Genomic DNA, 16,548 nt, shown 5'->3' on the forward strand with positions numbered 1-16,548 from the left:
CTGCAGATTTAAAAAACTGTGACCTTACAGAAGGACCTGGGGCTTCTTCACGCAACGGTTTCTTTGAATTCCCATCGTAAAAGATAATTTTAGATCCACTATTTAGGTAAAAAGGTCAGAGGGATCCGCTCTGAAGCAGGACTTAAGTAACACTGGGATTAACCCTGAGTTATGAATGAATTTTCAGTTTAGTGGAATCACCTGCTTTGAAATTTCCTGGAAGCCGTTCTCCTCAAAAATGTCACCACAGTCTTTGAGCTGGTTTGGGTTATTGGCAGAAATCTTCAAAGCTGCCTGTGGGTTTTTAAGATGTATGAGATGTGGGATATGTTAAATGATGAACATTTTGGGAATGTTTTCAGCTGTAGCAACAGGCTGTTTGATTTGGGGAAGCATGCTTGAGACACTACATGTAGATGGCTGAGCTTTAGCAAGCGATATAACCTGATGAAAAATTACCCAAAATGTTAACGTCAGCCCACCTCCCTTTGAGCCATAAATCCAGGCTGATTTGTGCTGTAAAGTCAGAGCGAAGAGAAGGAGACAGTGAATGCAGGCGGGTCCTCCTGCATGCTCGGGTCTCATAGGGTGTAATTTTTCCTCTGTTTAAAGCTTCATGGCAAAGTTTGTGAAACGCTTTGCTTCGTTTTGCTCGATTACAAGCCGAGCAGGCCTTCTAAACTAAACTCAAGTCAGGGAGTGGTTTATGGGGGGGGGTGTTCTAACGTGTCATCGAGCTGTGGACGTCTGGGTCCTGTAATTTTCTGCTCTGCATTGTAATTCCCCCTCTGTGTGTTCAAGACACTGATCAGAGGCGAAGTTGTTGGAGTTTGTGTGAATCCAAACTTCCTGACCTGCAGCGTTTGCACTGAGTGTGTGTGGCTCCTGAAGCAGTGGGAAAGTGTTAATCAGGATTAGAAAGTCAGCTCCCTGCAGCTTTGTCTCCTTTTCTTGACTCCTTTCTCCCACAAGCTTCTGTTTAACACAGAAAGGAAGGACGAAAGGAGAGTTTGAAGTGTCTAAAGAGAGTTTTTGTGAGGAGTGTCAAGAGTAAGAAAACAGAGGTCACACAATGGTGGTGAGTGGAACAGTCTGACTGGGTCATTCTTCTTCTGTAGCATCAGTTTATACATAAAAGTTTACATTAGAGGTTCTCTGTTTAATACAGAGCTGAACACATATAGCCACTCACGCTGGATAAAATTTGTGGTGATAAACAAGACGGGGACCTCCAGGCTGAAAAGGAAAAAACTGTGGTTCCTCTACCCAACACTAGAGGCTCCACCATGGTAAAATGTTCATAAGTAGAAATATTCAGGCTTAAAATTTGTATAATTAGAAGCTCCGACTTGCCTGCTACACTTCCAAGTTACTAAACTGGACCCCTGGAACACAATTAGCAAGTCTAGTACTAGCTACCCAGCCCTTTTGAAGTTGGCCAATCAGAAAAATTTGACTTTTTAGTGAGCCAAAATTAAGTGACCTTACAGAGATTGGAGCTAAAATAGCTTGTTTTTAGAAAAAAGATTCATCAAAACTAAATTTTGAAAAATATCTATGCCAGGTGATGGATTTAATCTGCTAATTAAGCTAGCTGCTAACTTAGCACTGCACCCACTTGTCCAAATATGGTCACTTCTGGCTGAACTGACCTGATATGGCAAAAATTCTAATATTATGACTCCAAAATGAGTCCAAAAACTGATGTGTGGCATCACAGTTTTTTATATACAGTCTGTGATCGTAGCAGTTGTTGCTTTGCTTCTTGCAGCTGTTTCTAGGCGACCTTCTTGTCCAAACATGGTCATTTCTGGTCCCAACAACCAACATGTTAAAGACCAGAAGTCCAGGCTTCAAAATGGATGTCTGCAAACGAATGGGTGATGTCACAGTTACTCCGTCCATCTTTCATATACAGACTACGATGTGACCATGAGCCCTGGTGTCTATGCTGAGGCATTTTCTTGTATTAGATCAGACTTCTGATTTCTTCTGATTTCCAGTTGTAGTCAGAAATTTAACCCAAATCTTCTTCTGCCCTGTCTGCGCCTGCTGGAGGGCGTTCATTGGAGACAAGGAGCTCCTGGCTCATCTTTATAGGCCTGATGAAGTCAGCCAGGGGCCTGCTCTCCATCACACGCAGCAGCACAATGTCAAACAAATAAAGTCGGTTCAGAGAGTGGAGCCGGGGGAGTGGCTGGGTCAAAAAATAGAGACAACACTGCTTCAGCAGATTGTGTCAGACGTGCGGCAGAGCGTTTATCAACACGGGAGGTGGACGGGTGCTGACACCACAGGACGGAGGCTCCATCTATTCTGGTAGATCGAGCCGGAGGTCCAGGGCCTCCTTGGAGAGCGGTGTGAAGACAGAGAAGACGTCTTCTGCTTCCACCTGCGAGACATTCATCATCACAGGCGCATCACTCAAAAGATTCCCCCGTGCTGCCTCCCTCTCATTGTTCACCAACATCTGTACCTGCAGAGGCCTCCGCCTCATTAAGACGCCAGCACAACAACCTTACAGAGCTAATGTGCGCTCAGGTGTTATTCTTAGCTCAGGTTTGTTCCCCTCTCACCCTCCACACTCATTTTCGGAGAGGAACTAGGTCTTTGTTTAATTTACAGATGGCCCAATGGAGTCATTTCCCTCTCAGCTGCTCCACCAGTCCGGGGTGAGGCATAATCCCAGGCGCCCCCCTAGCGAGGGTGCCGGCGGGGTAATATGGATGTTAGCTGGGGAGCATGGTGACAGCCCCAGAAGCGACAATTTAATTCATTGTATTTTAATTATCGCTCTCATTCAGCAGCTCCGAGGCCTCTCTGTGGCTCCTCTCGACAGCAGGCCTTTATCACCAGCCGATCGCACCACATAATAAACTTTTGCTTTCAGGTAATTACTTAATCTGGACAAACCTGTGTGTTAAGCAGTGCTATTAAGCGAGGGGGTGATAAATCAGGCGCGCAGTGGAGGTGGCTGATTACTCGACGGTGCAATCAGTCTTTGAACCCTCGCCGTCTTTTAAGTACCTAAATTACACAAACAGCATGCTAACAACGTGCTGCTTGTAGGACGGCCCCGTCAGCCCCCGCCGCCTGCTTCATTTGGTTAATGCCTGCCGCCGCGCCCTCACCTTCAGCCCGTTGATGCATGGAGGTTATTAGCACATGGCCTGAGCCCAGCTGTCCGAGGCTGATAAGTAACTCTGTCCCTCGTGGCCTCCATGTTCCACACAGTCCTGCATGGAGGGACTGGTGGTGGTCTGCCTGAGGTTGAATACATTGATACGCAGCAGGGTGACCACAGGATATGCCAAAAACTTCTTAAAACTCTATTTTTTGAGTTAAATTTAGTTATAAAAGAGAAAAAATAAATAATTTAACAGACAAAAGTATGTGGGCATCAGTGAAAATATGACTAAACCAACCCCAAACCTATCCTCAATGTCATCATTTTACATTAATTGGCTAATCATGACCGATTTATGGTCAGAAGCAGTGAATGACCTGCGAGACCCCCAGGTTAAGAGTAGGGCTGGGCCATATCATACCGTTCACGGTAATACCGGTATAATTTTGGGCAACGATAGAAAAATGAAATATCGCGATAGAATATGGGTAAAACGCGCATGTGCAGTGCCTTTGTTTTCATACGCACACGTCGGAAAAAGCATGGCGGCGAAAGCAAATTGTTGAATGAAACAGATGAACCAGAATTGGTTTGTAAAAATGCTGCAACTTCAGTGGTGTGGAACTGGTTTAGCTTTCTTCCGTCAGATACACAACAAAGTACAATTTTTGGTAGAGCATGGTAGCGGGCTGTCGTTATTACCGTGTTTTTGGAAAATAAGGCGCACTTAAAATCAATCCTTTGATTTTTCTGAAAATCGACAGTGCCCCTTATAATCCCGTGTGCCTTATGTATGAATTCTGGTTGTGTTTACTAACCTCGAAACGATTTTATGTCGTACACGGCGCTCGAAAATCTGTCAGATGTTTTAGTACGACTTTGCTAAGCTACGAACCCGCACTGCTTGATGGATTGTCGGAGCATTACGGCTATCGTAGTCAGGAGCCTGGCGGAGTGATACGTACTGTGCTTCAACATAATATTAACGTATTGTGTGTATAACCTCTTTTTAAGTTTTGTGGATATTATACATGGCTATGCTGAGGATATGTTGGCCAAGTTCCACTGGAAATGCCTTTTGGTTAAACTGTCAGCAAGGAATTTGCATTTGCACTGTAAAATTTTATAAAACTTTAATTCACATAAAACACCTGCTTGTTTAAGTGAAATACATTGATGTTTTTTTTTTTTTTTGCACTAATAAAGCTGTGGAGTTGTAAAGTATTTTGTCTAGTGTCAATTATATCGTCAGTTATATCGTTATCGCAAATTTTCAAATGTATATCGTGATAAATATTTTTGGTCATATCGCCCTGCTCTAGTTAAGAGTTCTTCATGACTGCTACAAGAAGATAATTGTTGCAAAAATCAAAACGTTTGTTTTCTGGTCCGGTTCAGTCAGAATAGCATTTTGTTTTCATGGCAGCAGCGAAAAGCTAACTTTGAGGCCAAAACCAACTCCTTCTTCTATGTGAAGTCCTTTACTGTTGTTGAAGATTCACAGATTGATTGGATCAATGCATCATCAATTTTTTATTCCAGTTTGAGAAATTTCCCCAGTGAAACATAAAGTGAGAGGGCATCAAAGATGGTGTTAAAATACACTGGAAACAGACAGACATGTTTGAAGGCCTGACTCATTCCCTCTGTGGTAAAGTTCTTGTACCTTGCAAAAATACTAATACATTTCTGCTCCTGTAGAGCAGGACTTGCTTATCGTCAAGCTTCTGTAAAGTTATGTGATGTTTACACTGAATGGCATTTTTATGGCTGCAGTTTGGGTTCATTTGTCCAGGTTTTGAGATTTTTGCCTAAGTCTGTCATGTCTGTAGTCATTCCAACACAATGGAGGTGACGGTGATGGAAAGTCCCAAACCACCCCCAACTACCACAACCATCAGCTTTGTTCATGAGGACTATGTGTCTGGTAGACAGTAGCTCCAGTTTCACTATTTCTCTAAACATGTGTTGTTTCCATTGAGCTGGGATGGAGGCAGAAACCTCAGAGTTGGATTTTATTTAGCATTTGAGGTAATTGTAATTTTTGTGGCGTTTCTAGTGATTTTTTTTTCACAGTGGAGCTTCAAAAAGTCACTGACTGGATTAACAGGTGTTTTGATTTCCCGTTCTCATAGACTTCCAATATTAAAATGTCCCTTTATGGCAGAAATAAGCATGCTTACAGGCTATTTTATGTCTGTAAACATTACATTAGCATGTCTGCATACAACTGTGTAGGGGGTGAACTATTTCTAATCTTTATCTGTTTAATTGTTTTCTGACCTAAAGTTTAAAATATTAGGGCCGTGGCTTCTTTGACAGGTGAATGGCAACGCAAGCAGGTACCGACTTCAGCTAAGTTAACTCACTAAACTGGATGTCTGGCCTATTTTTTAATGGTTTATAGAACTTGGTAACAAATAGAATCACATCATCAACATGTAGTGATGGTTTATGCTTAATGCAATCTTTAATCTGGCCCTTTGGATAGACTCATGTATCTAACCTTTATTAAACCTAAATTTATGCATAAGTAAGGGCTAAGCTGACTCTCCCTTAGCTAACTGGTGTTAATGAACTGTTTGAAATGTTGCAAATGGCCTGGTAAAGTTACTGGTCCATGCTGTTGTCCAAATACAGCCACTAAGGGTTCTAAAAAAGCAAGGTGGTGATGGCCAAAAAGCAAAGTCAAGGATTTACAAAAAGCTATATCCTCCTATATAGCTATATCATATTCATCCTACATCTTTATGTAAAGCCCATTTAAAGTGGAGACGTGTTATGTGATCGTTGCTGAAATGAGTCAGTTGACGTTAATTCCCACCAATTTCAATTAGACATGCTGCCAGTCCAAGCAGTATGAATTCAATACAATTTTGACCAACCAGAAACTCTTGTGAAGTCAGAATACTGAGGACAGAATGCTCAGTGAATCATTCCTACAGCACTGGTGATGGTCACGCACTACTTAAGGCTGCACTTAATGGACCTTTGTGTCATGACGATGAGACGTCAGACTTGGCGGACTGTTCTACAACAAAATATTTCTTCATTTAAGCAAAGGCAGGGATCACCTGGGTGGGGGATGACTCAGAGGGGTGGGGCTGTGCGATCTGCAGGGTGAGAGAGAGAGTGTAAGTGAGAGGTAGTGAATGGATCGCAAATCGGGGGGTCAGAAAGTTTGGTCTTACTTTAGCCACGGGGGTTCCAGAACTGGGAGGGACGAGTCCATACTACAGTCCAGGATACTGGGGAGTTCGGTGGAGAATGGGCAGGTGGTTGCAGTTTGGGAGAAGTGTTTTTGAGTTCAGCTGGCAGGCTAGAAAAGATTGACCACGGCAAGAAATGACCACTAGTAGGTGAACCTCAATACCACAGAAGAGGTTAAGATAATCTGGCGATGACCTGACACACATGCCACCCTTAAATATTCCATGTCATTACAGACATTACAGCATATCAATGTAAATATTATCTTCCATGAAAAGATGCAGTGCAGGTGTGAGGGAAAGCATCCAACTTCCAGACTCCACCCTGAGGCAGACCCTTCCTCTCCAGAGGAAGTGAGGAAAAAAGACAGATTCCACACAAAACAAAAAGAAACAGAAATACCCTGGCCATGACATATTTGATGACATTTCAAAACAGTCCTGAAATGTCCTGACTTTTCTGTTGGCTGCAGAAAGAGCATGTTTAAGCCAAAAAAGGATCGGATTCAGAAAATTAGGACTTTGACAAAAATGCAAATATGAACATCTGCAACTGTACAACTGAGCAAACTCTCCTGCAGAGGCTCTGAAATTGCTGCTCAGAGGACCTTGAAGTAAATTGTGGTGTTAACTGAAACTGGTTATATGCACATATTCTCTCTGCACGGTCATCACCAGCCCTCCTCGCAGTTTTGCGACTAAATTTAGCTCGTGCTTCACTCTAACAGCAGAAAGCCGCGTTTCTGCTGTGTGTGTGCTGAATGGAGGCTGACTATGAAAAACTGTAGCCAGCCCTCTGCGGCGCTTCACCAGCCGCTAAAACAAATGCTACCAAGCAAAGACTAATAGATGGCTAGAGCCCGAGCGGGGGCGCGGCAGCGTTGCCTTACGCTGCGTACGCCCAGGGGGGATCGGGGCCCGGTGAATCAGGTAAACGCGCCTCTTGAACTCTCACGAGCACTCGCCTTTTGTTCTTCCTGTGGCGGCAGAACAATGGGGCTGTCTCGGTGATGGAATAAGCCTGCATGGTCAATCCCCGGCCTGGACTCCCAGGCCCAGGCCCGCAGAGGAAACCTCAGTGTGGATGGCTGAAAAGCTGACAGAGCGACCAGCTGAATTACTTCCTCCAAGTCCAACGTTTCCAAGGTGGAAGAGGAGAAATCTATGCTAGAAACTCTTCTAGAAACAAGTCATTACCTCTTGATTTAAGTTAAGTCAATTTAGCTTTGACTCAGCTCGGAGTGCATAAAACCTTTCAAGCACATTTATTAAATCTCAGCCAGTTTAGTTTTGCATGTCTTCAAACACTTGGCAAAGTTTTACCTGGTTCTAAGTAAAGATTAATTTTCCCTTTTTTGTGCTGCTGTAAACAAAACCTGCTGTTTTCAAAGGATATTTATGAGCGTGATGCTCAGTTTACTCTTTGCAGCCGACTTTCTTACAACCATCTTTTTTCAACTTTGATCATTTTGCGTCTTTATATTTTTTTTCTTATCTCCTGCACTTTCCTTCCCATTCTTCCTACTTTCTTTCATTCTTCCTCTTTTGTTTAATCTCCTCTCTCTCTTTACTTTTTCCAGTCTTAAACTGCATTGGGGCTTTTATTTGCCTTCCACGGTTGCTTACAGTGGTGTAGAATTAAAAAGACCTCGTCCCCTGACTGTGCTGTTTTGGTGACCCAGATTTAGCTGCTCTTTGTCTCACCCCCATCCTCCCCTGTCCTCCTCCTGCCCCCCCTCGCTGACCCCCTCTTACAATTCACCCTCCGACTGTTATGAATGGGGCATTAACTCGAGCTGCTCTTTCAATCAATGGGGCCCTTTAGTGCTCTCTCACATGCACACCGAGCTGCTGTACTCGTGCAGTCAGTCAGAGGGTAATTATACCGGAGCGAGCCAAATTACAGCCAGGGATGTCTGGGACAGTCGGAGAGGGCGGTCACAGAAAGCAGGGAGACGAGAAGGGAGAGAAATAGTAAAGAAAAAGTAGAATAAAGATGAGAAAGGCAAAGCAGAAGTCCACAGAAAAATTGGAGGAATTTCTCTCTGAATTGTGACAGAAATACATTTATATAAAGAAATTACAGTACAGATAGAGACGGGGAAGGAAAGGTGTCGACACAGAGATGGCTATAGAGGTGTAGGACTTATAGAGAGAGACAGAAATAGAGAAAGAGAGCAGAGACGAAGGGAGAGCTATGGAGGCAGATAGGAGAAATACAGAAATAGAGACATAAACAAAAATAAACAAGTTTACAGGTAACATAAAGACAAGAAAATTAAATACAGTAATGACTAAGGTGACAAGAAAAGGCAACAAAGTGACAGACTGACACATGAACAGATAATACAGATTGTAATAGAAAGAATCAATGAAAGAAGGAAAACACAGTGAGAGAAATAAAAATACAATCAAGAAATAGAGACAAATGCAGGGAGAAATGTGGGTACCGGAGATAGGAAAAGACAGCATAGCAATGAAAACATTATCTGAGGTTACAGCATAAGGGAGGAAAATGCAGGACACACAGAGACAGATAAAGATTAAAATAGGAATAGAGAGAGAAAAAATGATAACACAGGAAGATATAAATATTTCAAAATAATAATGATAATAATAATAATAATAATAAAAATGTTCAGGAGATGTTAGGATTTATGTGAGGAGCTGACTATAGAAACAAGTAAGAGTTTAAGGCATTTACAGATAGGAAGGCTGGGATATATAAAGGCACAGCAGGTGGTATTGAGAGCTATGCAGAGCCGTCGAGGTAGATAACAAGTGACAGAAAAGAAAGAATTAAAAGAGAAATTAGGTCAAAAAATAAAAAAATGATTCAAATGTTACAAGTCAGAATAGAGATAAATGGCACTGACAGCAGGATGGATGTAATAGAAATAAACACTAATGTGCGTATATATATAGATATATATAGATATAGATATAGATATACACACACACACATATATATAGGAGAAGATGGTTACCACAGGAAAGTGTGTGTGTGTGTGTGTGTGTGTAAAAGTCAAAGAAACAAAAGATACAGTTATAGGAATTAATGTGATTAAGTAAAGAGGAAAGACATGACAGAGCAGGACTGATGGGAACATGTAAAACAATAAAGAACAGAGATCATCATGAGAGAGCGAGAAAGCTGTGGAGTTAATAACAGAAGTGGACATAAAAAGACAAATAAGATAAATTTGTATCAACATCTGTTTATAACAAAGAGGAGGAAGATATTGAAAGCAATAGAAAAATGCATAGAAACAGGGCTGATGGATTAAAAAAATAATAATTACAGATGAAACAGACAAATTTGTCAGAGAGACTGATATCACAGAGATGGATGGAGTGATTCACGCCTCCATTTTTAGAACTGACTTTTGAAAAGTCAAATCAAATCCTCTGATTAATATACATCTGAGGATTTGGAGAGTTATTTATCTCTTTTTTGTGTGGGATAGAAATAGAAAAGTAGAGATGGGGTTAGGGAGAGGTGGAGACGTAGCTGTGGAGATGCATAACAGGAAGGAGATAAACAAATGAACAGAGACATAACAGAAAACATAGCCAGGAAAATTAAACTTCAGCCGGATGGATAGAAGAAGAAAGAAGAGAGCTGAGACGAGTTTTAAAGAGAGAACAGATTAGAAATAGAGACAGAAATGGAGCTAAAAGAGATTAGAAGGGACATAAAGAATATAAAATTAATATATCATCAATCTGGCAATATGAACAGAGATAATGGAAGGATAAAATTATGTTAATTAAAGACTAAATAGAGATAAATACAGGAAGAGGGGTGTCCCTAAATAACAACGATCTAATGAGACATCATTAGATAATATAACAGAAATAGGAGAAGATGATTACCACAGGAATGGAAGACTGAGTTATGTTGACAGGAGGTAGACAAATAAAAACAAAGGATCAAAAAAAGAAGAGTTTATAATGTTGTGAACGGAGATAAAAATGACAAGAAAAGAGATAACCTGTGATTGAAAAACTGATACAGAGGAATTGTAGAGATACAAAGACATAAAAGAAGACCAAATGAAAAAGAAGAAAATGAAATAAATAAACATGGAGATATATTTGGATATAGAGATGGCTGGAAATAGCTGTAGAGTCAAGATATAGAGCGAGTTAAACAGTGACATAAATAAAAACAGCAGATGGAAGTAAATTTAGGCAGAAGGATGATTAAAGAAGTTGATTCGGGGCTGTGGTGGCTGCAAATGGTAACAGAAAATAGAAACAGAAATTCAAAACAGACATAAGACTTAAAAACATAAATACAGATAACATTTGTGGAAGGATTTCAGTGTTTTTGAAGAGCTCCAAAGGTCCTTTAAATAGAGATCAGTAGAAATCAATAAAGGTATTGATAAAGCATGAACAAAGACACTGACAGTTTCCTCTCCGCTGCACCACGTGCTGCCAGGGATTGGTCTATTTACTGGTGTAACCTCTCTGCAGCACTTCGCTGCTCGTCCTCTTCACAGCTGCTGCCGTCTGACTTTTGAATGTCACGTTTGGAGCCTTTAATTAATGTGAAGCACTCCAATAAAAACACGCGACCGCGGGGCTTTTTCCACGACAAACAGTGAGGAAGAGGAAGGGGCGGCTTCGCCCTTAACACGAGTCAGTCATGACTGGAACTCACAGGAACAGAGACAAGCGTCTTCACTGCTAACCACAGATCAGTTTCACCCATTTAAAGACTTTTTTTTTTTGAAATCCAACTTTTAAACCAATCAATAAAAAACTAATAACCATCAGAACTTTTTCAGAAGAGGAGGAAAAGTAGGACTCTCCCACCTGTAGTTCATTAGATTTGGCTTGTTTGTTGAGCTCTGCTTCATCTTCATCATCACATGAAATATTAGGTAAACACAGGTGTTACTGACCACATTATCAAACTGCTCTTAAATCCCACAGAAACATCTTTAACACTGTGAGTAAAACCTGTTTGTCTCTTTCGTGCCACACTGAAGCAGAACTTTGTTCCTGACGTTTCTTCATCTTCTCTTGTGTATATCATAAAGACCTCGGTCTTGTTTGGTCACACTCTCTCTTTGTTAATAAAAGGTAGGAACAGTCAGTGTCTTGCCATGTTGGAGTTTCACATAATGCTGTTTTATTTCTTTTCACTTCAAAATGCCCATTTAGTGTCTACGCCTCCATGTGCACCACAGATACGGGTCCTAGACCTCCAAAGTCTGTGTTAGGGGGTTGGTGGGACAGCAGTGGTATATGATGGATTGTAGCTACTGGTTGGGCTTAGAAACTAAGATGTCTTTATTAAATTTGTGTTCGGTAGGTTTAGGCAATATAAATGACTTTGGCTAGGTTTCGGCATGGAAAACTACCATTCCATTACTGTCTCATACTCCAGAAATATGATACCTTAAGTTTTAAAAATGTTAAAATATTCAAGTTTGCTTGTCCTGTTTATAAGAACTTATATGACCTTGCCCCGCACACATTGTGTGAGTTCATCACGTTTAAATCCAATATCAGTAGAAGAGTAACCACAGCCTCTAATACACTGTCAATTCTAATAAAAAAACAAAGTAAAGCTTATTTAAGATAACCATGTTAGGACAACTTATTCATTGCAAGCACACAGGACTAAGAATAAGTTGCTTTTTCTGAGTGAGCAACACTAATTGTTTACCCACTGACAAACATTTCAATTTCTACTAAATTAAAAAAAGATTTGTGGTAACTTATTATTTTTAATTTTGCTTACATACGAATTGAATGCAACTAAATCACTTTATGTTTTATCATCCTTGAACTTGAGAGATTTCTAGTGCAACACTTAATATAAACACTATGTGAGTGTGATTCACAAAGAATAATTAAAAAAAACTCTGGTTACGGAGTTCAAATCAGAAAATTGCTGCTTTCGATTCATTTCTCTTCACTGCCATTTGTGTCTCTTTGCTTTTTGGTCTCTTGGTTGAACAAAAAGGCATCACCTCAGATTTTGGATAGTTGTGGTGGACTTTATTTTGCTGTATTTTGTCGTATCAGAGACTAAACCAGCTCTCCACTTAGTTTTGAAGCCAGCATTTGATTAAACTCTCTGTGTTTATAATGTCTCAGCTCAGCTGACGGTTTATACTGGTACATGCTGTCATTTTTGTGGCATTTGCATTTATTAATACAAGATGTGTTTGTCAATGTCAGGAAGCAGGGTTTAGTCTTCCGTGATGACTACAACAGAGTTTAAATGAAAGAGAAACACTTTCTTGTTTTTTTCTGCGCTGTTTTATCGTAATGAGACACTGCTGAACTAAAAGCTGCTCTTCGAGAACCTTGGGACTTGATTAAGGGAATAAATAAAAGTTATTTGCCAGAAAACCATATTCCAAAGTTTAATGTTGCTCCTCCATGATTCACGTCCAGGAGATGGATTTGAATCAGAGTTTCAGTCACATGAAGCCATATCACAGTCCACCTCCTTCTCACCATATAACCATAGTTCACACTCGCCTAAATAAACTGAACTGATTTAAACCCAACAAACGGGTCAGTTGCGAAAGCACCAAAAAAAAACCATTTAGCGTCTTTCTTAATTCCCCCTCCTGCTCTGATGAGTGACAGCGATGACCCAAGCACTTCATTCAGAGACATTTCCACACTGAAAAAGTGAAAGCGGTCACTCGTTCCAACTGTCGGCGACAGGAAACCGGCTCCCTCCTCAGCAGAGCCTCTGAATTGCGTCTTCCTCCAAAGCAAACACGGCCCAGACGATGGTGTGACAAGGCTGAGCTGGTCGCCTGAAGGAATCCAGCCCCCGTCCCAGCAGGCCCCCCGCGGCTGGCCCAAAATGAAGTAAAGTGGGCTATTTCTGCAGGCGTTCAGGGACCGGGGCTGTCCGTCACGCTGTCAGGGGCAGAGTGAGAGGAATGGACCTGGAATGCTGACTCACTCAGGTCTGAGGCCCCCAGAGGCCCCAGGAGGCCACGTTATCCCCTCCCGCCGCTCGGTGGAGAGCAGATAATGATCCGTGGCCCTGACCCCGCCGCTCCCAAATCCCAGGTCACCCTGAGAGATTCCCGCAAGAGCGCCCGCGCGCGCGCGTGTGTGTGTGTGTGTGTCACACAGGAAGAATTTTAATGCAATCCAGAGATCAGCTGGCTCACCTCCTCCTCCTCGCTCTCTGTCTTCTTCGTCTCTGATCAGGCAGCCCGGAGTCGAGACACACCAGGATGCAATTAGCAGGACGTGAAAACTGCAGCGAGGACGAGCGAGGAGACGATGAGAGAACCGTGTAGAGAAAGAGTCAGGCAATGCCCTCGTGGAGCTTTTCCAGATTAAAAACCTGAGAAAAATGTTAACAAGAAACATAACTCCATAAAGCTGAGCGAGCCACCCCCCAAAAGGCTGTGTTTATGTGGTGGTAAAATAAAGACACGACATCTTCTGTGGTTTCGTGTTATCGCAACAGCTAATTAGTTCTGATGTTTTGGGTAAACTTCCCAGATCCGAGAAGAACCCATGAAAGGAAAACAGCGCCTTAATGACAAATAAAAAGGGCCATTAAAAGGATGCTCAGAGCTTGTAAAAACAAACGGCTGGGTAAATGAGAAGCAGGAATGCACCTTTATTAAACACAACCTGGCCTTTGTCTTCATGCTTATCTGACACAAACAGTTTTTATCTAATGTAAGAGGAATCTGAGTTTACAGGAAAAAGTTAGATGCGTTTGGAAATTCTGCTTGTATTAAAACAAAACGACATCTGTTGCTACAGTTATTAGCTTAGCGTTGCATAAAGGCTGGAAATGTGGAACCATTAGCATGGCTCTGCTAGAATGCAACAAAACACCAATCAGCAGCTGGTTTGTAACTTATCTTTTGTGGGCAAAGTCAACATTTTGTGACTTTCTGTGACATCAAAATTAGATTTTCTGTTAGCTAGTCATTGTTTGTAGCTTAGCTACAATTGTGGATAGCTTTAGAGATTTTAGCTAATGCCTTTCTTTGTTCTTTCACAGCCAAAGCTTGCTACAAAATGACTTTGTCAGCTCAGGCTGTCTTGCTTACTAACAGTTTCAAATCTCTCCTGAATCATTTAGCTTTGGTGTTGTTTCGGCATTCACTTCTCAATTTTTTGAACCTCAAGCATGCAGCATGGCCAGGTTGAAGACACCAGTCTATTGTCATTTTAATGATAAACTAGTGGAATGATACAGAGGTCCTTAGATTATACAAAGGGAGATGTTGCAAGAGCTTGAGAAACAGGTTTTGTCTTAATGGCAACTACTGTCATTCAGGTTGGTTTCTCGCACTGGACCATGAAAGATGATCAGGGAAACTGCAGGAGTACAACATTTATTGTATTGCAGTTTGAAGTGAGATGAGTGGGTTGGATTTGTGGCTGAGATGAGGATGTTTCATCACTTTGTGTTGATGAACAATTTAGCATGTTCACTCAGGTGTCTTCCCATATGGACAGCTGAATATTGTTTCTTTTCCCTGGATGATAGCAGGTATTCATCCATCATGTACTATAGAATCAAGGGCCCCAAAGCTTTAATTGCCTTATGGGAAATGTAGGCTCCAGCGTTTTTGGAGCTTGACTCATGCCTCAGATGAAAAAAAAGTCCAGATACTCTGGTCTTTGTTGTTTTAAGTTTTTGGAATTACACCTCAGTAATTTATCCCAACACTGAGCCGACAAACACAGATCAGGAACCATGCATCCGGCTCTTCAATCCCAGAAACAGAAAGCACAGTCACACAATTTCCTCCTCCAGTAATTATGTCCGGAAAAACAACCAATAATCAGTCAGACACATGCACTTGTGTTTACACCCGACACAGGGGGAGTGTGTGGACTCTGTGTTGAGTCAGTTAAGGGCTTTAGCTGTGTTTTATGAGCCTTTTTGGAGCTCCAGAGGAGACTCAGGCTGTTTGGATGGAAAGAGCGTGAGTAGAAGAAAGCATTTTCCCGGCGCTGTCAGTCCCAGTTTGAGTCGGGGCTGCAGCTTCCCTCCACACAGTCCATCATCCCGTCTAGTTCAAAGACCGTCTAGCTGCAGGTCTTTGTCAAAAGCCCAGTTGGATATCTTTTATGTTCAAGATGTAGGATTTCTTAGGACAACTTTGATTATTTATTTATTCCACTTCTCTTGTGTGATAGTGCCAATATTTTACACGAAAGTGCTCAGCTTGCTCTGAAATTCATGTTGCTTTATTGTAGCCCTTTTGCCTTTGAAATTTCTCTCTTCTTTTTTTGAAGTCTCCTCTCTCCCTCTCTGCCTTCCTCAGCTAACTCTCTTCTTCTTCTTCTTCTTTGCCTCTCTGTTGTTGCAGCCCCCCACCACATCTTCCCAACCTTCCACACACCGATCCCGATTGACATGCGCCATCACGAGGGGCGATACCACTACGAGCCTCACGCACTCCACGCCATGCACAGGTAAGTGACCGCCTTCTTCTTCTTCTTTCTGGGTAATTATCTTCAAAGAGGCTTCTTCACTAAACTGGCTTCAAGTCATCAGATCTTCTTGATGCAAATAGTTATTTCATATTCAGTTACTCCAGAACAGTACAGAGGTTGTTTTTTTCTTTAACTCTGGAGGATTTGCTGTGATAGCACGCTAGCTGATGAGAGCTGAACGTTTGCCAAGTTCAATATCAAAAGCAGATGACAACATGCTGACTTCCAAAGTGAATAATCAATGCTAGTTCCTAAATTTCCCCTCTACAGCCCTTGTTTCCGATACAGTTTGATTATGTGGGCAAGCTTTGCTCTTCTGGCTCCAGCCGTCTGGGGATGAAACACTCTGATGCTTGAGAAGTCTGAAGTTCAGCTGCTCGGATCCAAACTGGTAAAAATCTCACTGAGAAGAGAGGAAAATATTCCCCTTTAATAGCTGAGGTGCCACTAAGCAAGGCATTTTACCAGCAGGAGGAAGATTTCCAGCTTTAACTGAGGTTCCCTGTTTTCAGTGGTGTTGAAAGTATTAAAGTTTTACTACACTGGAAGTTTATGTCCTCAGTTTGATACAAGATTTACGAACTTCTTATGTAAATGCAAAGCTCTTTAAAGATTGATGTTTTCCTTTTAAGAAATAAGTTATATCAGATCAGGTCTACCAGTGAAAAATAAGAATAAACATGCCCACAGTGTCTGAGTGGATATACTAGTTACATTTATGGCTACTACTAGCTATATTTATTTCCCTTT

General features: G+C 41.6%; 1 protein-coding gene across 1 annotated transcript in view; it reads left to right on the plus strand.

The window, feature by feature from the left end:
• The window catches only part of LOC120746204 (zinc finger protein GLI2-like), an 80,356-nt gene that overhangs the window by 23,106 nt on the left and 40,702 nt on the right, over positions 1-16,548 (plus strand). Inside the window, 1 exon segment of the mRNA XM_040051549.1 lies at positions 15,672-15,777. Coding sequence (XP_039907483.1) covers positions 15,672-15,777 — 106 coding nt within the window.

This window comes from Simochromis diagramma, unplaced genomic scaffold, assembly GCF_900408965.1.
Source record: "Simochromis diagramma unplaced genomic scaffold, fSimDia1.1 OVJJ01000107.1, whole genome shotgun sequence".
NCBI classification, from domain to species: domain Eukaryota; kingdom Metazoa; phylum Chordata; class Actinopteri; order Cichliformes; family Cichlidae; genus Simochromis; species Simochromis diagramma.